This window comes from Plectropomus leopardus, chromosome 19, assembly GCF_026936395.1.
Source record: "Plectropomus leopardus strain MGB_pleo_1.0 chromosome 19, ASM2693639v1, whole genome shotgun sequence".
NCBI classification, from domain to species: Eukaryota; Metazoa; Chordata; class Actinopteri; order Perciformes; family Serranidae; genus Plectropomus; species Plectropomus leopardus.
The window spans coordinates 3,931,388-3,954,513 of NC_142194.1; the positions used below are offsets into that span (position 1 = coordinate 3,931,388).

Genomic DNA, 23,126 nt, shown 5'->3' on the forward strand with positions numbered 1-23,126 from the left:
ATTTCATTATTAAACCAACTCAGTGGAACCGATGTCGCCGCCACTGAGGGCGGCATTAATCAGATCAATTACAGCGCTGCACCCCGAGTCAATCGGCGGGGACGCTCATTCTTTTGTCTCGAAAAGAGCTTCAATTTCAGCGCTCGTTAACGTCTCCTGAAGGCAGCTCAGAAATCCATTTGAAAAAGTCATTTCATGCACACTGAATACTTTACACTGATGATGATTTTTTTTTCCCGTGAGAGGCCGCAAACACCACTCAGCACACACACACAAATACACACACTTGATTGATTAGTACCTGTAGTAGGTCTTCACTTAATACTTCTGTTTTTTCAGCCCTGGAAGAGAAGAGAAAAAGAAAAAAGGAGGCTGTTAGGCTGCAGGGAGAACAGCTAAATTACATAACTTAGAAGTGAGCAACAAACACACACAGTACTCGATCAATGTAATTACATCATTTGCTGAATTTCTGAGCACATAATGAAAAATATATTACAGTTGCAACCTGGAGCTAAAAGAGGAAGGTTTATATTTCAACTGTTTCAAGCAGCTCAAGCCACAGATGGAGTACTGAAGGGGCCGACCGAGCGCAGACACAAGCACCCAAAGACAAGACACACAAAACCAAAATTTGTGTTAAAGACACACAAGACAACCAGAAGAGACAAAAAAAATCCCTAAAAGAGACATGAAACATCTTAAAAAAAAACCAGATTATTTTGGAGAAATAGGACGACTAAGAAGAGACAGAAACCAACCTCAAAGACACACAAAACGACCAAAAAAGGAGAAAAAATGCCTCAAAAAACAAGAAAAACAAAAAAATGCCCTCAAAGAGACACAAAACATCCAAAAAAAGACACAAAATTATTTCAGAGAAATAAGACGACCGAGAAAACACACAAAATAGCCTTAAAGACACACAAAATAATCAACAAGAAAGAGGAAAAAGATGCTTTAAAGAGACACAAAACATCCAAAAGAAACAAAATTACCACAGAGACACAAAATTACCAACCCTCAAAGAGCCACAAACTAACTACAAAAACTGTCAAAGTGACACAAAGCAACCAAAACAGACACCAAATTATCTAAAAAAAAAGCCCACAAAACAACCAAGAAAAGACACAAAACCTCAAAAAGATGCTTAATAACTAATTGTCTCATGACGGAGGAACTGCAAAGGGCTGGTGGAGATGAGATATTCCTCTGTTCCTAACTCATGGTAACAATGTGCAAACACAAATGTTATAAAAGTTAAACGCCTTAGCGGTCAACACTACACAGTCTGCATACGCCCAAGATTTAAGATTCAGATTAAGGTTAAATCCACCCCATGAAAGATAATCCCACTCTACACTGTGGTGCAGAACAATGATAACTGTCAGCTGATAATATAATAACTGCCACGTAATGTAATTACTTGCTTAAATATGATGAAGCTGTTACTTCTAATTAGATAAAAATACAGGAAAGCTTGTTGATTGATTTCCACACAATGTAATTAAATAATTATGATGAAACAAGAGTCTAAAGTCATGCTGGCGGCTCTGTTAGGCTGCACTTAGACTGTGTAAAATAATGCATCATAGATACAGAGGAGCTTTGAGCCAAAATGCTAATATCAGCATGCTAATATGCTACATATATGATACACACACAATACATGTTAGTGGACATATTCACTTTTTGTTTTGGTCTTCTTTTTGGATTTGTTGACGATAACAAAAATATAAAACTTATCCTTTAACAATCTGCTGTGTAATAATATCTTGCCCACTCCAGCTTTTAAAGAGACATTTTTGTTCCATTTTTTCTGAGTTATTAGATCATCAGTCCCTTCAGGCCACACACAACACGATATCGACTACGAGTCAGACCTTAAAGCCAGAAAACAGAGAGCGAGGTGAGAAAACAACGATGGAGATCGACAGTTCGACCTGAATCAATGCGGACGTTACAACATGCAAGGCTTCGGGGAGCTAAAGGTTAATAATGAAGTACAAGACGTTCTCTGGAGGAAACTGTTGCCTGCAGCGTCGTGGCATTTGGAGAACAAATACAGCAAATACAGCGATGATGTGACGGCGGGCAGAACATCAAGATACAAAAGGCAAACTCTACAAGAAAAGAGAAATGAGTCGTCTGATTCAGTGCACTTTATCAAGTCTTCTGTTTCAGTACAGGCCATTTTTTTTTAAATATCTTTATCAACTTCGGCTAATTTCATTAATAATTTCAAATATTTACAGAAGAAAAACTATAATAAATACAGAAAATTCCCTCAGGACATTAAACAAGGAGATTCAGAGGAAAAAACAAAATAAAACAAAACAAAATAAAATAAAATAAAATAAAATATGTAGAGGGAAAGAAATACCTAGATTGTATGACTATAAGGCAACCAGCAAAGTAGAGAAAGCCATGCCAAGCCATTTTTGCAATGAGCCAGATGGGTTACCGTCACAAGAAACACCAAAAAATGGCAAATGCTACAGAATTTGAATATCATTAAAAGAGCGTATACTTATATAATTATATACATATTAAGTGTAATAAATGAGTTTTCATTCCTTAAATCACCAATGGTAAATAAACAAACAAACAAATAAACACAAGTCACCAAAAAATAAAACTAAATAAAATAATCAATCTAATTCTTTTTCTTCTGGATGCAACCAATGACTATTTTAATTTTCTATTAATCTGATGATTATTAAGTAGATGGCTTTGTCAATAAAATTTCACTAATCGTGAAAAATGCTAGATGTAATTTCAAAACTGCTTGTTATATTTTTCAACAGCCTGGGGCGATGTATTTATATTGCTTATTTTATTTAACTGACAGCCAAAGACTCGAAGATATTCAAATATTAAAATCTGCACATTTAAGAAGCTGAAAACAATATTTTTCAAAAATATTTTAGATTAATTTCCTGCTGATTAAATAACTGATTAATCTGATTGTTGCAGCATTAATCTTTATCATGTCAGCTTCCTCACTAACAGTTGAGGAGGTAGTTTTATATAAAAAAAACATCTTTCCAGGAGTGAATCACTTCTTTATGTGCAGCACTTGAGTGCATTAGTTACATTTCCTCACTGCTGTACAGTGATTTATAACTAGTTATGCTCACACCCAACAGCTACAATCTCCTCAGCCTGCAGTATGTTAACCTACACTATATCGTTTGACCGCGCACACAGATGCAGTCCACTTAATCTCTGCATGTTTTATTGTCTATGCAAACAAAAAGCCTTTAAAATAGAATTTATGAAAAGGTGAATGTGAATGACGTTAGGTGACGTTTTTCAGCCCGACAGATACAAAGTTGTGTTAAACAAGTAGAGGAATTTGTGGTCACACGGGTCTAAACTGAAACTCAGTGATGACGTTGAAACTAATATTTTTTTTAATGGTTATTAAATTCTACTAATACTTTATAGGTCAATCAGAGCAGTGGTTCTCAAACTTTTTACAATAACAAGAACATTTTTCAGCCAAGTATCCCCTGACCAGAGAAAAACAAGCTTATATAAAGAGATACAACACAGTGCGGCACCACCAGAGTCTGATTTACTAAACAACAACCTTTTAAAAAGAAAAACACTGAAACTCAACATTTCAGATGTTTAAAATGAATCATTCAAATTTATGGCACACCGATTATTTCACATTATGCAAAAAGACAAAAATGACATTGAACTGCGTCTTTTTGATAAGTTGCACTGACAATTAAGTGATATATTATAATTTCAGGAATTATGCAGGACAGATATATTTTTAAAATAACATTGGAAAAAATCTGATGCACTCTGTACAAAGTACGCCTGGGTATGCATATGCCCATCTGAGAGACACTAAATCGGAAACCACTTAAATTTATTTGGAAAATCCCTCTGATGAAAGTTTGACAACATTTTGGCAACTAGACCAACTGTGTCCTGTACTCATCCGTCTCCTGTGTTGAAACCTATGTGCAAAGTATTCTTTAGTTTTGTACAAGTTAACCTCTAAAATAATCTTTATTTTATAGGCCTCCAATTTCCTAATAATTTCCTCAAAGAATTCTATAATCTAAAACTAATTATAAGAAAAACAGTTCAGTTTAATTGAATGATAGTGTTATCTAGAGTCTAAATATGCAACTAAAGATCATTTTCAATAGTTGCTATTTGTTCCTCAGGGAAAAAAAATAAAACTACAAAAATGTAATATTAAGTGTTTAAATGAACTAAAATTCATTAGTTACAATAACTTATAATATACAATTCATAAAGGCTTATTAGTTAGTTAGTTAGTCAGTTTTGATTTCAGTGTCATGCCAGTATTACAAGACACCATCACTGTTAAAAGCATGTGTAATCTTCCAGTAAAAAAAATAAAATTACATAAATAACTTAAGTTAAAAAATAATATGTTATCAATATTCTTGCAAAAGAAAAAAGTACAGATGCAAATATTTTTTTGCAGACCAAAGACAGCTGCATACATGCTATGACGTACAGACACAATAACTGAAAACTCACTGTAGTCGGAGCACAAAAGCTTATTAATGGATCATTTTAAAGACGCAGAAATTGAGAATTCAATTGTCTGACAACACTGAACCAATGAAGTCGACCTCACCTCCTTAAAAACACAGACAGCACATCCCCTCTGACTGCATCCTGTCACAAACTTTACTCTAATTTAGCCGAAATAAAAACGCCGCTGAGGTTCACTCCGGACTTACAGAGGCCTGCTCCTGCGTAAGGGTCTCGTCCTGCTGATCTGCAGCTTTCTCTTCCACATCATCCCCCCTGTTCACAGGAGGGACACCGCCTGTCTTCAGGCAGGAGTCACAGTGAGACAGAGGAGAGAGTGGAGTGACAGAAGGAGGAGAAAGAGGGCGTGAGGACGGCCTGAAGAATGAGACCTGACTATCTGGTCCTTTCACTATTTCGCTCATCACCCACTAACCCCTCTCGGTCACGGACTGTTTTTTTCTGTTAAAGTTTCGCTTCTGTCAGCAGCCCAGACTGCAGAAAAACAGCTGTTTGCAATAATGAAAAGGATATAAAACATAAGACACAGAAGACTGTGGTTTGATTCGGATCTTTTAAACACAAAGTAACACTCACAAACACCTATAACCATCTTCATTATGAGCCTGTGAATTAGGTATTTCAGTTTATGGCTTTACTGCGACTATCAGAATTGTGACCTTTTTGCTACAGTTTTTTTTGCCTCAGGCCAATGTGTAACTCATGCTGTAAAAAACAGGATATTTGTGTGTATGCAATAAGCCCTCAGGCATATGAAGTTCATAGAGCATGTTAAAAACTCTTGCTGACTTCACAATAACTTTTAAACAGATGCAAAAGAAAAAGTTTCAGCCCCTAAAAAAGCAAATTTAGCTACAGCATGTAAATTGAGATATTCTGTGTTGCACATTTTTCCGTTTCTCAAAAGCCAATCTTGTTTAGGATTAGGGGTCGATAGATCATCGGCCTGGCTGATTACCGGGCCAATAGTTGGCATTTTGCCGATTATCTATATCAGCATTTTATTTTAATGTACAAAGAGAGTGTCAGCAATGCGAGGAACTTTTACTTTGTAAAACCTCAGGGAGATATTTTTATTTATTCAATTGACTTAAAAAAAATGCTGGGAACTTGCTGTATATGATGTTGAAAAATTCAGTTTAGATGAAACATTTGCTAAAGGCATTTAAACAAAGTTTTATGTTGGAGTTTGTTATTTTCCAAGAGAGTATCCTGACTAGGCTGACCCCTAGTCTTAAACAAGTGAAGATTCCCAATCGCTACAAGCCTCATGCCAAATTCAGCATAGCACAAAAACTGAACACCAACGGGTGGGGAGATTTTTTTGGACCCTGACGGAGCGAGTTATAGAGCTAAATGTTGCAGCAAAAGAGCAAATTTATATTCTAAGTGAGCCTTTCCTGCTTAAATAAATGTTAAACTAAAAAAAAAGGACTGCAGCAATGCATCAGCTCTGTGAGGCAGCACCTAAGCAGTGGTGCTTTGAGCGAAACGCTGATCAGTTTAAGTTAATATTTACTTTAGTTCATCTCGCTGACAAAACTCAAAGTGCAGGCTGATGAGAATGCCATTAGTTTTGCCCGTATTTACTCATAGAAACCTGATAACAGTGACAGAGTTTTTGTATCTATAAAAGCTACAATAGATACAAAAACTCAGAGGGAAAATGTATTTAGCATTAATCAGCATTAATCTATTCTGAAGGAAACATGCCTCAGGCCTAAATTTCATGTCAATCCATCCAATAGCTGTTGAGACATTTGACTAAAAAACACAAATGTGAAGCTCATGGTGGTGCTGAAAAAAAAAGTCAGAGGATCCCCAAAGTCAGTAGCATTTATCCTGTGGGGAAAATAAATGTCTGCACAAAATTTCATGTCAATCCATCAAATAGTTAATGAGATATTTCATTTTGAACTAAAGAGGCGGGCAGACTGACATCAAAGAGCCACTTGTGCACATATAGGTGCATTAGAGTGATAGAGGAGGATTTAATAACGTCTGCGTGGCTTTGTCAGAGTGTGTATGGCTTTAGCAGAATGACAGTGTTTCTGTTAGCTCAGCCACACGACTCTCCCTCTGTATGTTGATTTAACCTAATTTATTTCTGACACACTGTGTACAAATCCAGGATTTCTCTCTCTCTCTCTCTCTGAGGATTGAAGTAAATCACTGACAGTCTCCAGATTCATTTCCTCTCTGACAACAAGGACATGGGAGCAAGATTAACTGGCTCAGTGGATTCAACTACTGGAGACACACACAGACACACACACAAACACACACTAATGAGCAGGTTTGCAATTAGGCAACGCCAGCGCTGCTCTTTCACACACTCAGAAGCAAGGTGCACGCTGACAATGCATTTCTTTTCCTTTGTGACAGTTGTTTAGATTGCACGCAGGTAAACAAACACAAATGCGCGCACACACGCACACACACACACACACACACACACACACACACACACACACACACACACACACACACACACACACACACACACACACACACCTCATCTCTTTCCAGGCATGATGTGACAAACACAAGGCTTTAACACAAGCAAAACAAACGGCTGTCACCTGCTTATGTGTTGTTTTGTTTTTTAATAAGACAATTTAAAAATCCACACCTTCACCCCATAGTGGCGTCTTAAAAACGATGTGTGTGAGCAGCGGTGGTGCTGAGTATGGAAGTTTGGCATGCTATAGTATGGATGACGTGCTATTCTACAATTTTTTTAATGGTATTTTGGACAACATCAGGAAACGAATCAGATTCAGAAATACTTAACTGATCCTCGGAAAGGAAACTGCGGTTCACTGCAGTCGCTCTGATGCCAACATGGAGGATTATAGCAAGAAGAAATACGTACCAGCACCAGTATATTAAATTATGAAATAGAAATACAGTAACAGCAAACAATTAGCAACCACTGACATGCTATGAAATTGTTATGCCTTTCTCGGATGACATTCTATAGTATGACTGTTATTTACACACACACACACACACACACACACACACACACACACACACACACACACACACACACACACACACACACACACACACACACACACACACACACACACACACACACACACACACACACACACACACACTTCATCTCTCTCCATGCAGGACATGATAAAAACAAGGCTTTAAGAAAAGCAAAACAAACTGCTGTCACCTGCTTAAGTGAGTTTTTTTTAACCAGTCAATAATAAATTCTTCTTTGCCTCACAGTCCTGGATGTGTTAATTTTGCAAGTGCAGAATAGAGCATAATATCACCTGCACAGACAGCAGATGATTCAAATGTCTTAAGTCTGAACTGTCATGTCTTCAATTACCAGCAGGAGGCAAGATTCGATAATAGTTTGGTTACACGTCTCCCTGAGGGAAATGAATGTAATATTAACTGTGTTTTAAAGCTGCAGCATAATGCACCTGCAGAGCTGCTGGATGCAGAAATGTGGCTGTGGCGCTGTTTTAAAAGCAGCTGTATGTAATCACAGAGTAAAGCCATTTCTGTCAGACTCTCTGCAGATGTTGTTTACATGAGAAAATGTCAAAATAGAGTGCGCAGATGATGCAAAAACAGAAAATCTGAATAAGAAAACAAGTGAAATATGCATTTGAAGTCATAAACATCTCTGACTAAAGCTTGCCGACCTAAGTGTGCCTGCAAAATGTTTCTTTTTTTAAAATTAAACATGCACGCCGGCAACATTTCCCCGAGTCTTTGCATATCTGCACGTGTGAGGAGAGGAGAAGGTCAGCTGTTAATGTTGTGCTGACGTTTCCACTCGGGGGATTTGGTCCTCGTAACGCAGCATGACTGGAGGTCGCAGCTGAGGAAGGGAGAGGCTGAACACATGGTTCATATTTTGGGGGGAAAAAGACTGAAATCAAAGCAAGCAAACGCTTGCAAGACACTCAGCGTCATCGCCTCAGAAAAGAGGGGAAAGGATTAGATCTAGAATATAATTTGAGGCTTCTCCATCTTTCCCCACTTGCTCTCTCTCTCTCTCTCTCTGCAGCTTTTTGTTAATTGTTTGACACATCAAGGGCACTAACAGCGTCCCGAATCAAAGCCTCAGCAGCAGAGTCAGGACTTTGCTGCAGCATCAGCTTCTGTCGTCACACTCGGGATTCCCACTGGCACAGAGAGAAGAGAGAGAGGAGGCAGCAGCGGTGGTGGTGGTGAGGGAGAGGCAGTGATGAAGAACACAGAAGCAGCAGGAGAGACGACGACTGAAGATAACATGTGTAAAAAGGGTTTAGAACAGGGATCTGTCTTTTGAGAGATTTAGAAATGGAGCTGGAGCGACAGAAGGTGACTTCAGATTGTTCTTCTCGTGAAATGACTCAGCTTTCTTTGTTTTGGTCTTTTTCTCAGGTCCAGAACTTTTGGCAGAAGACCAGAAATCTTTTCTAAAAAAAAAGGTTCAGACTGGTACTTGCTCCGTTCAGACACTGGTGCAGAAAGACTGCAGGCCTGGCAGTGATCCCTGAGGACCGCACGCAGTCACATTTGGTTACTGCAGGGAAATTATTATCTGTGCGCTGACTTCATGAAGATGCACGCTTTATTAGTCAAACCTGTACTGTTTAAAGTTAAACCCTGTAAATAAAATGTTGACCTTGTACGCTTCTGCAAATCACATATACGTCACATTTGTGTGTTTCAAAGAGTTACATAATATTTAAGCTTTGTTTTTTGGGGGCAGAAGAGCTGGCTGATGTGATGAGCTGCAGATCACTGCAGACCTCTAACAAACAACAAAACTGGTTGTCTTTCACAAGCTTTTAAACTTATGAAACGTGAGGTAATTTGTTTGATTTCATTTTTTTTTAAAGGGAGGGGAAGGTAATCAGCAATTTGGGAAAAAAATGTCCTGCAAAATGCAAAAAAATGTTTGTTTTAGGTTTTGGGGTTTTTTTTCCGATTTTTCAGGTAATTTTCTTGTAACTTTTTACTGAATTCTTGCCACTTTGGGGTTTTTTTCTTGTTGAGTTGCTCACAGTCTTGGAATTTATTTGCTCAGGTTTCAAAGGGTTAACAAGTCGTTGTTTTTCCTGCAGTTTTTCAGGCATTAAACGTGGGTATTTTTTAGGGATCCATGGTTTTTTTTTTCATGCAGCTTTTTAGCTCTAAAAGTGTTAACATAACCGCTAAAAAACAAACACTGTGACAGAGTGCATTACCGCTACACTGAAAAAAATCTTTTTTTAAAAATCAAACACCTGTTTAGTTGTGTTATTATTCATTATTCGAGTAAAAACTACAGGTCAGCACTCATGAATCATTTGTGGTCTTGAAAATATTAATAAATAAACACGTATAAGAGTCTGAACAGAAAAGCGAAGCTGAGCAGAAATCTTTCAGTGGGGAAAACTGGAAAATTAACAAGGTCAAAAGTGGAAGTTATAAAAGTAATAGAGTTATTGAATCAATCTGTATCAAAAATATCTTTATTTTATGAGAAATGTCTGCACTTCTGTGCCAGCAGCAGCTGATTTGACCTTCACGATTAGCTCTGAAGCACAAAGTCTGTTGCTGTACATCATGTAAGAAGGTTGACCTGTGAAATAAATGTATTTCAGTGACCCCTGAAAGGTCAGAGGTCAAACACAGCCTCAGCCTCTACGTGGCTGTTGCGTTTGTTAAAGCGTTTTTATGATGTCCCATTGTTGTGCTCATTTTAGAGCAGCTTTAATTACAACAAATCTCTCCCTGCATCATATTAAAATCTGTCCCCTCGAGGTGTTACTGAAGCGGGGCCTTGAAATAATCTGGCAGAGACATTCACAATAAAAACAATAAAAACAGAAATGGCGCCATCAACACGTTCATTCGAACACCATTTCACACATTTTCCAGCTGATTTCTCTAATAAATATTTCCATTACTGTTTTTTTAACAGCATTGCTTCTCTCATTCAGATCAGCGCAGCAGCAATAACGTGCAGCCGTTGTTCTCCTGTCACCTTCAGGCGGCTTAACACTCAAGTTTCATCTAATGAATGAAACAAACCGGCTTCAACATTTCATGGGAAGAACGATCCCAGTGGTGACGGATGAAGTTCGTCAGGGAGATGAGAGCTCAGCGCTGCACAGTGGAGCAAATCAGGGTTACTCCCTAAGTTGCATCATAGTTTGGATGTTACATTATTGGGTTATTAGCCAAAGAGGCTCTGTTTTCAGTTCAGTGTGTTTGTTTGGCAGAAAGATTACTGAAAAACTACAGAGGATTTTAGTCTCCAGCCAGCAATCAGAATATGAAGTTACAATGGGTCTATTCAGTTAGATCATGTACATAGTGTGCATTCAGCAGCTTTACGTCCTAAAAAAAGAGAATGTCAAGTTAACTAAGTCTAATGATAACAAACCATCGTTGACACAAACCTCATTTCCCTCTGTAAAAGTCCTGATGTTAATACACTTGTTTTTTCTCCTAAATGTAATCTCAGAGAATATCTGACACCGAGCACTGAACTCTTTGCCTCTGACCTTGACCTTTGACCTATGATCATCACACTGTAATTATTACATCCTTGAGTAAAAGTGGACGTTTGTGCAAAATGTGACAAAATTTCCTCAAAGTGTTCCTGAGATTTCGCTTTTGCAACAATAGAACGAACAAACCAAAAAACACAAAAGCCTCCGGCCTCGCCTATCACGAGTGCAGGAGCATAACAAAACCTCTGAGACCTCTGAGATGTCACAGCTGTTACTCAAACTATTCAATTCCACCGTTATTTTGTCTGCCCACCTGTCTGCCATGAGCTCCGATCAATACAGCAGCATTGATGGGTTTGTCTGAACGACAGCAGAGGAAGCCATTATTTTTGTCCGCTCTAATATATTTATTATACGTCTGCAGAGCCGTCATTTAACCCAGACCGTCTGGAGAGGCACAATCAGTCTTTTATATCTTGTAATGTCGCTGCTCAGGAAGGATGTAACGCACTTTGACTCTATTATTCCAATCTGTGGGCTCAGATCTGAGAAGGTCTTATATACTCAACGTGTAGTTCAGTCCATCTGAAGAGGGAAAATCGGTACATGATGAGGAAAAAAAAGGTTCAAGGACAGAAAAATCCCCCAGGAGAAATGTTCCAGGTGAAGTCAGATTACCCAGCATGCCACTACCTGAGGGGGGTGGGGGGGTGGGGGTTGCCATGGCAGCCAAGTGTTGCAGCGACAGAGCGGATGGATGCATCAAACGTCGAAGTGGAGGCGACGCGCGAAGATGAATGAAGCTGTGGAGTAAAGTGGAGTCATTCCTGGAAAACGGCAGCCTGAGGTGCGACGCCGGTGGCCGAGCTTTCATTTGTCACAAGATGAGATCTGTATCTTCCTCTGTCGCTGTTTGCATCAATACACACACACACACACACACACACACACACACACACACACATCTTCTTTCAGTTTCAAGGTCACCAGCTCTCAGCGACTGTGAGGAGAAATCATCACCGAGCTTTTCAAGAGAAATGTAAATGTAAATCTGAGGCGCATATAACGGCGACAAACTCGTCAAGTGTTTCTGCCTCTGCACATGAAAGAAAAAAGAAAAACGGCTTTCTTCAACCATTTCTTATTTATAGATTGCTCTATTTTCGGCAAATTGATCAGCGCTGAATATAAAACAGCGTAAGGAGGCTGACTAGCTTTCAGCGAACACAAAGATGAGTATAAAAGCTGCAGCCTGTCACTGAGAAGAACTCAACTGTTGGTAAAACTGAACAACAAAACACAAGTGAAATGCAGGCTCACCACGGTGCACTACAGAGAGTATCTACACTACAGCTGTCAGTCGATTCAAGTATTTAATCGCATTTAGTTGCAAATTAACTGAAATGTACCTTTGAGGGTTATTTTTAAGTTTCTTGCACTCTTATCAATATGGGAGTGGACAGATATGATTGCTTTATGCAAATGTACGTATCTTATTATTGCAACGATCCAGAACAATGAGAGTTACTCCAGAATATTCTCCAAATAACCTCAAAAGTCCTGCATGCTCAAAAACTATGCTTGATGAGAAACTTCAGCGTGCACCATCAGTGATCAGTGTGCTGACTTTATGATCAGTAATGTTTATGGTTTATTATAAAGTATTAGTCTTCCTGGGGTCCAAGACAACATCCGAACAGAAACAAGTAATAAAAATGAATAGTAATCAACAAAAAAAGTGAAAGAAAAATAATAATAACAATAATAATTAAAAATAAATAAAAATTAATTACAAAAACACTAATAATAATAATAAGAATAAGAATAAGAATAAGAAGAAGAAGAAGAAGAAGAAGAAGAAGAAAATAAGATAAATGAATAAAAATAGTATTAATAATGGTAATGATAATGAAAATAGTAATAATATAAACAATACATAGTACCAACCAACATGCCTCTGCTTTTTTCTTTTTTTTTCCCCAAAAAATAAATAAATACCACGGCACATCCGAATTATAAAGTACATGTAGATCAGATTGCTGTAGCAGAAAAAAAAGTTGAATTTTAGTTGGATGTTAAAGATAAACAGTAAAAATCTTTTTGATGTAAAACACATTTTAACAAGGTTTAAATTACATTTTGCCTTCTTGTTTTGGCACTATCACTCTCCCCGCAGATGGATTTCTTTATCTTATAATAAAATATAATCAAAATACAATTTGCTGCATCTGACAAAGAAAACTGTCTGAGGAATTGGTGTTTATTACTGAAATGTGTTCTGTGCAAGCTTATTTTAGACCAAATTATTCAGCACTAAAATGTTCTCCTCTGTCTCAGAAGTAAATCTTTCTTTTTCGGGGATCCTCTCCAGCACTTAGACAGACATTTTTTTCTTTTTTCACAACAGACCACCTGGATTCTGGTGTCCATGCAGAGCACACGCTGCATAGTAAACAGCCCCAACACAACACAGCACAAGATAACAAAACACAACCCGGGGCTAAAGCTTTTTTTTCTGAATCAAAATGCAGCTCACAGCCAAAAGTTTCGAGCGTCCAGGTCCGGCTCTCCAGAGAGTTTGCTATTTTTCTCGAGGAGCACTAAATCCCACAGCTTTTCTCAGCTGAATACAATGAAATGGCCTGACTCATTCCAGATTCACCCCGAGTACCTCGGGCCCCGTCGGCCTTCACAATTGACAAGGCAACAAAACAGAAGAAAAATAAAAAAAATCAACCGTAGGAGGTCGTGCACTTCTGTAACGCCTCCAGAGATTCACTTTTCACCTCCCGGGACTAAAAGTTAAATAGCTCAGAACTCTTTTGAATATAAAAGTATGTATTTATGTCCATATTTAAAGATGAAAGAGCAGAAAACAAATCAATAGAAAGATAGATTAATGTGTATTAAAGGTGTCAGCATGCTTCAAAGGAAGTACTCTCCCAAAAACAAACACTTCAACAATCACGCCCACATCACACTGCTGTTTTTCATCACCAGTTCACCAGCTGAGGTGAAAAAAAGTCAGAAATAGCTTGAATATTAATAAAAAAAAACCTGCTTAAAACGTTTTTACTGACAGACACCACATATTTTGTGATAGATATGAGAGTCAAGGTTCCTGCACCTTAAAAATAAATAGTTACATTTGAGACATTTTAAGACTTCTATTGCCACTACGATTTAAATTTAAGACCAATTTTCTAATAACCAGAATTGACGGATTAATTGAATATTATTTTGCCTTAATTTTTATTGCAACAAAAAAGTTGATGGCACTTTTGTCCAGTGAAAGAAGTTAGATTTTCTATGACAAATGTTAAAAAAAAACAACCTTTTTAGAGTCAAAATGTTATCAATTTTTTGGGGAGATTTTACGATGCAACATTAGGAAAAAAGGATTCATAAAATAATACTTCTCATGTCTGAGCATTTTTAAGATTTTTGAGAGATTATTTTCAGTAATTTTAATACCAGTTATACCAGTTAAGGCCTTAATTTAAGATTACTGAATTAAATGCCTTTTAAGACTTTTTAAGGATCTGCGGGAACCCTGGAGAATAAAAACTTGGAAAACGTGAACAGGACAGTCTTATTCATTTTTCAACCTTGACGAGCACCTTTAGTCTACAGGCTTGATTGTAGTTTGATTTGCTAAAATCTAAATTTTTGCTTGCTTAAATGCTGATCATTTGAGTTTCTAAGGCCAAACAATATGAGCAGGTGTTGTTTTTTTAGTGTTTGTTCTGCTTATATCTCAGTTTGCTGTAAGAAGTCAGCTGATCTCACATCTGACGAAGGGAACATCTGAGGAAGAAACAGAGATCTGATTTAAATGTTTCTTTAAAGACTGAACTGACTCGGGCAGCCGCGCAGCTCAAACTGAAACTTTAATGCTTCATGGTTTTGATGATATCAATATTTTAGTACAGCTAAAAATATAGTTGTCTCAACAACATTGTAAGAACGGGCAGAGCTCTGAAGAGGTGCTGCAACGATTATTCCTATTATCAGTTCATCTGCCGATTATCTGAACGCTCAGGACTGTTTGGTGCATTTTATGCACATTTCATTCTCCTTTTTCTGTGATCATTTTGGCTGTGCTCATGCACATGGCGTACATTTTGGCAAGACGGTGTATTTTTGTTTAATCTTAAAATTTCCAGCTCAGCTCCTACAATAAGTCTAAAATACACTGTGTGGAAATTGTACTGTTAAGTGCAAAAAATGCTCCATTGAAGCCCATTAAAACTACAATTTTTGATCCCACAGCCATCAAAGCATAAAAACATGCATTGTATTATTTCTGGGCTTTTGCCTTGAAATTTGTAATTGTAATATTTTCTACCTGATGTCATCATTTTTAACATATTTGGCATGTGGAGAAAATACATGCTATTTCCACTAGGTGCACTGTCACAATCAGTGCTGCATAACACTGAAATATCCCAGGCTGTGATAAAAAAAATTTAAAAATACTAATAATTAACTTTTTGTTTTTTTTCATCTGAAAACATAATGACATCATGACAAAAAAAATCTGGCATTTAAAGGGCAAAAATTCTGAAAAAAATACGAATATTTGACATTCATGATTAGGACCAATGCTGGTTTAAAAAACTAGCTCAATAAAAGTAGAAAATAATATTAATGCATAATATTTTTAATGGTCTAATTTGAAAAGCACATTTTGTGTGCAGAGTAGTATGAGTAATTGACTTTGCACAAAAAAAAATAATGCATAAAAATCTGTGTTGCTGCAAATCACTGACTTATCTCAGGCTGTGATCAAAAAAATAATCTACTTAGCATATAGTATGTTGAAATTAATTTATTTTTTTGTTTTTTTCATCTAAAAACATAGTGGCATCATGACAAAAACCCGGCATTTAATTGGCTAAAATGAGATGTTAAAAAAATTACCCAATTAAAGAAGAAAATAATATCAATGTATGATATTTTTTTAAAGCTTGATTTTAAAAGCACATTTTTGAGTGATACAAGTGTGTGTAATGTTAAAGCCCTAAGGGTTGAGAAACTATGTTGCTCTGTATGCAGCCCTACACACACACACACACACACACACACACACACACACACACACACACACACACACACACACACACACACACGAACATGATGCTCATGTGAGACCACAGTAAACCAGTGTTGCTCTTCTCGTCAGCGCCTCCTCCCTGACTGAACTCTCCCACACTCGGCCTGTCGAGCCCTCCTCGTGTCGACATGCGATCCGACCCCGCAGCTTTATTTTCACGTCTTTACACAGCTGGTCCGAACAAGACTGATGGTGCTTCTCGACACCAGAGACACTGAAACATGATGAAATGTTTGAGCTCAGGACAACAACCTCCGATTCACTGACCGGACACCTGCCAGCTGACGTTACTGCTGCTTTTTCTCACACAAAAACCAAATCCCATTCACCGCTCATCCTGCTCAAAGGGGAGATTGTTCCGGTGTTTAGTGCTCATAATGTCACGTCCAATCTCTGCTGAAGCAAAACAAGACTTTTCAAACGACGGTATGGTCGCTGTTAACCCTTTGAAACCTTGTGGTGCTTTCAGATGCCTTTCACAAGTACGTAAAACTTTTAAACCTCAGAAATTCTTTCAAAAACACAGGACACGGGACAAGACAGGACAAGACAAGACAGGACAAGACAAGACAAGACAAGACAAGACAAGACAAGACAAGACAAGACAAGACAAGACAAGACAAGACAAGAAAAGACAAGACAGGAAAAGACACGACGAGACAAGACGAGACAAGACGCGACACGACAAGAAAAGACAAGAAAAGACAAGACAAAAAAGGACAAGTTCTTTAAAAAAAATCAATGCAAATCCACATGGGCTACAAACAGAAAAAGTAGCCAATGCAAGTAACTGTGGATGTCATTACTCTCCTACCAACAGGTTAGGAACTGCTGCTTTGGCAAAAAGATTTGTGAACTTTTTTTATATCGTGACAGTGCAGGTGAAACCCTGTCGGGCAATAAGTGTGTCGTTTTATGCAAATCCATGTTAACAAACTCTGCAGGTCCCAGAGAAAACTGAACATCTGGTGAGAGTGGCTTCATCCAGCTACAGACATGTAGTGTTTATCCAGCCTCCCCTCCACCTCCGCCTCCACCTCCGCCTCCGCCCGCTCCTCTCTCCTCAACAGGAGTTGGGTCAGAGCCAGCGATGGGTGTACGGGGGTCTCACATATTTGGCAAGCTGATCATTGCTCTGACGCTCTGTTTTCTTCGTTCCCTTTTGTTTTGTTTTGTAGTTTTCTAGCATTTTTTCGGCTCATATAACATCTAAAGTTTAGATTCTGGTGTCTGAGCGTCTCGTCACTCGCTGACAACCTTCCCTGTAGCTGAGGAAACACACAGCAATCTGGCAGCCGGGGCTGAGGACAGCTCATTGGACTCGTCTCTGCAGGAGTATTGGGGACGGGGAGGCTTCACTGCTGCCAAGTTCTCATCATACTCAACGAGAATGACTAATAACTGTGAGAAGACGGCTGAGGAGGAGGAGGAGACGCAGACAAACACCCAGAAAGCAGCTCCCAAAGTCAAAAAACGCGCCATGGGTGAGGGAACAAAAACGCCTTTTATATTCATGTTGGCATCGCCGGAGCCGTGAAATAACTCAAGCAGGTGACAGGCGGGGCGAGACAATGCGGAGCAGGGCCCTGGAGTGGTGACAGCGGTGTCAAACTGACGCGGGGGTTTGCAGAGTGTTTCGCCGTGTTTCCTGCTGCAGGCTAACAACGACGGTGATCTGTGAGAGCACCTCCCTCGTCTGGCTGCTCTGTTTCTGCCGCGGCCTTCAGAGGAGTGAGGTTAGACCGTCGCCGTGGATACCACTGACCTCTTGTTTCTGAGGTCATGCAGCCAGAGCTTCGATGCTCACATCAGAGCCTCAGCCGTCAACCTTTCGCTTTTTCTTTTTCTTGGACTGACATTTCACGAGGAATGTCACTTTTAAAGGTTCATGCAGATGTCTAGACCTGATCTACGACAGTCAGGTTTCAGCTGTGCACATTATGTCTGCCTGCGTGTTAGGGGTCAACCGATATTGTGTTTTTTTGGAGCGATGCTGATTATAAGTAGTTAATTAGACTGATAACTGATATTTGGAGCTGATATTAATTCACAATAAAAATAAAAATCTTTATGTCAATATTTAGAATTTGGAATATAACATAAAAACACAAAAAATGGTTTAAATGCCTTCAGCAGATGTTTAATCAAAACTAAAACGTTCAGCATCGCACACAGCAAGTTCAGCAAAGTCAAGTGAAAATTTAAACAAAAAAATAAATGAATAAAAATAGCTCACTGAGGCTTTACAAAGTAGAAGTTCCTCCCATCCTGACACTTTCTTTGCACTTTTTAATTAACTATTATTCTGCAGTCATTTAAAAAAGAAAAAAAACGCAAAATGCCAAATATCAGTCCCAATAATCAGCAAATCTAATAATCTGTCGACACCGACTGCGTATACAGCTTGCCTAATTTATATATATATATATATATATATATATATGATATATATATATATATATATATATATGATATATATAGCATATCATAGATTGTTCTACATAAAAATATTATTACCTATAAATATTTCAAATCTTTTTCTAATTTAACACTGATAATAAAGCCCATGAAAAAGCATAAAAACAATGATTTTCAACAATTCTGAACCCAGAAATTTGGTCTCTGGTCTATGAAAACATGACTTCTGTATTTTAGGAGTTAATAAAAATGAAAAGAAAGCATAATTATTTAAATTTAGCATAAATATGATTTAAAACAAAGCATAAATACCATTTTAAAATGGCAATAAATATGTTCAATAAATATGTGGCACAGTATGATATTGATTAAATTAAATATGGTACTCAACATAATAAAAATATGTTCACATTTAACTATTTGATTGAAATTAGGCGATTTTTTAAGACATATATTGGTTGAGGTACCTGATATGATTTACAATATTTAAGAAATGAATTAATTGGCTGAATCAACTAACATGATTTCTTTTTCTTTTTCTTTGAGGATTTCAGACTGACATTCAACAACCTTTTTTTTAATAAATTGAGTTGAAATGAGTCGTCCTGCGCGCTCTGTGGTGATAAACGCCGCGTCGAGTTCAGGCAGGCGTACTCGACGATGGAAAATTAATGCTATACAGATAAAACGGCACCAGCGGTTGAAGAACATCTGTAACCGTTTCTGTTTTGACTTGAACATATGTTACTGTCAATCATGTTATACACACACACACACACACACACACACACACACACACACAGAGCATATGTATGAATTATAAGTCAACACACAAACACAAACATGTGAAAGTCCCACTGCAGGGAGGAGACAGCAGGCGTGAATCCAGGCATTACCGCAACGCTGATGTCACGTTTCACCGTCAGATCAGATTAATTAGCCCAACAGCTGTTTCCAGCTCAGACACACAGTCGGACTGACGAGGAGAGCGCTCAAGTACAGACAGATCTTTGAGAAGTGGGCTAATAAATCTGTGACTCGAGAGGAGACTTTTATGGGAAGAAAGCTCATCTTTTCGTCACTTTTCTCTCCAAAAATGTTGACGCTAATACAGATCATTACAGTTTATTCAATACTTATTTTGTGATTTTGTACCATGCTGAGATCTGGGAAATGGCCCTGTTGGGTTTCTTTTTAAGGAGTGTCACCATGATTTCAGATTTTAGTTCACCCAAAACCACATCATGTTTTTACAGACGTGGTCGTAAGTTAGCGCGTATACGTGAATGCAGCTCCCACACTAGGAGCTACAGGCAGTTACGTTTTTCAAAACAACTTGGCACGTTGGGGCTTCAGGACACCTTTCATTGGATGAGCAGTATGGAGACATTTTGTGGTTTAATTATGTTTTCCAGCAGTGTTTCATTTTCATTTTGGGTTGAATTATCCCTTTAAGTACAGCATTTTACGCACTCAATATTACACTGAATTTGTGAAGAAGACTGAATTTTTAGTTTTGGGTGAACTATCCCTTTAATGCCATTTGATAGAAACTTTTTCTAGAACCTTAGAGAGCTTTGGAAGCAGAGTACATTTCATATTATTTTTGGGCAAACTACTCCTTTAACTTGGGAAGTATAATTTTATCATAACTGACAGAAACAATGGCTAAAACTACAGAAATAAGACCCACTTTTTATAAAACAGGAGTCCTCAAATTCTCATCTGATGCCGTTACCTTAACTCTGTTACATTTAAATAAAATGTCAGAAAATAAACATGTTGCAATAACATTAGAAAGAGATATAAATGCCTATAATTCACTTCATCTATATGATTAAACTGCAAAGAAAATAGTTTTTTAACTTGTTACCAGAACCAATTTGAGAGCTTCTTAAAGGTGTTTTTAGTGATATGACTGACTTTTATTAGCCTGCATGATTAAAACCAAAGGTTTCAAAAATCAAAAGGTTTACTGTATAAAAGCCTCACTGTGACAACAGAGGTGAGTCAGCAGAAAAAATGTAGATTTTCAGATTATTATAAACAGCCTCAAGCTTTATGAAAATCACATCATCGTCCTTTCTGCATCCTGCACATGACGATGCTCTTCTGTCCACAGACAAACAACAAGTCCAATTTAACGTCACATGTGGCTTCAAAACTTAAAAAAAACGACTGAGGGAGCAGTGAGACCGGAGGGGAAATCAGTGCATTCAAGGATCCAGAGAAACAGCATCTTGTGACAAGAAATAATGCACTAATGCATCTGTTTTCTATTTCTCTCAAGTCTGGTGGTGTTTAACCCTTTGAAACCTGGATTGCCATCAGATTTCTTGTGTTGCATTTACAGGCTATATGTCCATTTGAAAACTAAGCAAATTGGGTTTTTTTAACACATAGGGAAAAAAAGAATTAATTTGTTGCTTGTCTTCGGTATACAAGATTATGAAATGAAATATTTGTGGGTTTAAGATGTTTAAAGATGCAATTTGGTAATTTTTCATTACTTTATATATTACATTTTCTAATTCACATTTCAATTATGCACAAAGGTAATTGGCAGATTTACTAAATAATGCAAATAATTGTCAGTTTCAGCCTTTAAAAGCATCCTATTGTCTTAAATATTATTGCATGCTCCAACATTAAGATTTGAACAAGCAAAATAAGAAACAACAAACAGCTTCGGACCAACAAAAGCATCTGGAAAAAGGGATGTCCACATACTTTTGGCAACATAGTGGTGAAAATGCATGTTTTTAATACATTGATGAGATGAAAAATGCTCGCTCTGGTGCTGTCAAACTGTGCAAGATGAATAAAGTTACAGTTTACTCCGAGTCGTGGGTGTAATCATCTTTCTTCATCCTTAAATGATGGCGAGCCTGGCAGCAACCCAAAATAGATCTGAAGGTACGTTCTGGTGCAGACACACACACAGAAAACAAGAACAGCTCTAATACTACACACACCCGGCACCTCCCATCTGATAGTGCAGACGTGTGTAAAATATGTCGTCGCATGCAGCCTCTGATGTGTCCTCGTGTGCATCTGGATAATGGCCGCCCTGGGAAATCCACTGAATCTCTGTCAGCGGCTTTGCCAGCACTTAACCAAAGCCTTCTGTTATAACTATACAAATACATATCACACATATACACACAGGCTCAGTGACACACACACGGACACACCCACGCATGCCGTCACAAACACACACGCTGCTGCTGGGATCTAATTTTAGGCGATTCAATAGATTTACGAGGCTCCCTCGGCAGCGCTGCCGCTTCATGTGATTATTATGATACGGTGCTTTAGTAAATGATGCATCAGTGTGCGCACGTGATGACTTCACCATGTTTGTCCTTGCCAATAAAGCTTTAAAGGAATACTTTACCCTTCAAATGATCATTTGTGTATCAATTACTCACCCTTTGTCACCTTGAATTTTTTGAAGACACAGTGAATGAGAAATCCAAAAATAGAGAAAATTTGTTTGTTTTATTGCATGCCTTTGCTTTTCCATAACGCTCAAGTGAGAGAAAAGTCTGTCTGTTTGGGAGGTACCGAGCTTACGACTGAGTGAATGACACTTGAATTACACTGAATGGATTGTTTGAAATTTGTAAACATTTTTGATAAAGTTCTGCTGTTGTTAAACACAGACGCCTATAACTTCAATTCAACATGAAGATTTCTCACTGTGGAGACATGCAAGAAAAACACAAAAAAAGTGTTCTTCACAAATTTAGTGTAACATTGAGTGCGTAATTTATATACAGATTATCATTTGGGGTGATAAGTACTCCTAAGTATTGTACTTAAAGGGATAATTCATCCCAAAATGAAAATTCAGTCATTATCTATTCATCCTCATGCCGATGGAAAGTCGGATGAAGTTTTATGGTCCACAAAATACTGCCTGAGGTTTAGGGGGAAATGCCACTGCACTAATCTCCCAAACACCTTAAAAAATACGTAATAAAACCACAAAATGTCTCCATACTACTGTCTAAAGTAACCCAAGTGTCCTGAAGTCCAGATGTGCAAAGCTGTTTTGAAAAACATCACTGGCATCATGTTTTTAGCCTTGTTGTAGCCTGCAGCTCCTAGTGTGAGAGCTGTTCACAAATTCTTAAAAAACAGCCAAACGGTACACTAAAATATGTTTATGAAGACATTTTAGGAGAAAAATAGGCAATACGGTAACAGAATATTGGTTTATGTTCATTTTACCGTTTGATCCAAGTTTGGTTTGAATTTGAGAGCGAGAGAAATATGCTATTGTATACTTTGAGTCCTCAGTGGCGGATGTGTAATATAATAAAAATTATAACAATCTAGAACAGCAAACGCCTGAGACCTGAGAGACGAGCAGTGAGATCTGGGTGCAGGTTAGATGGAGGGAAGCATCGTTCATTTACACATTACTCTCACATTGTTTAGATACAGATCTGGATGAAAACCGCCAAAGTTTAAATATTTTAGAAATAATTAGAAACGTGAACATTGGACTAAACAAAGTCCACAGGCCTCTTGAAAACAGTCCAAAATATCCTCCACCCCATTCATTA

The 23,126-nt window shown here is 37.9% G+C and overlaps 1 protein-coding gene across 1 annotated transcript in view; it reads right to left on the reverse strand.

The window, feature by feature from the left end:
• Positions 1 to 23,126, reverse strand: part of LOC121958923 (rho GTPase-activating protein 44-like) — a 92,214-nt gene that overhangs the window by 39,655 nt on the left and 29,433 nt on the right. The window contains 1 exon segment of the mRNA XM_088069607.1: positions 302 to 341. Within this exon segment, the coding sequence (XP_087925733.1) occupies positions 302 to 341 (40 nt within the window).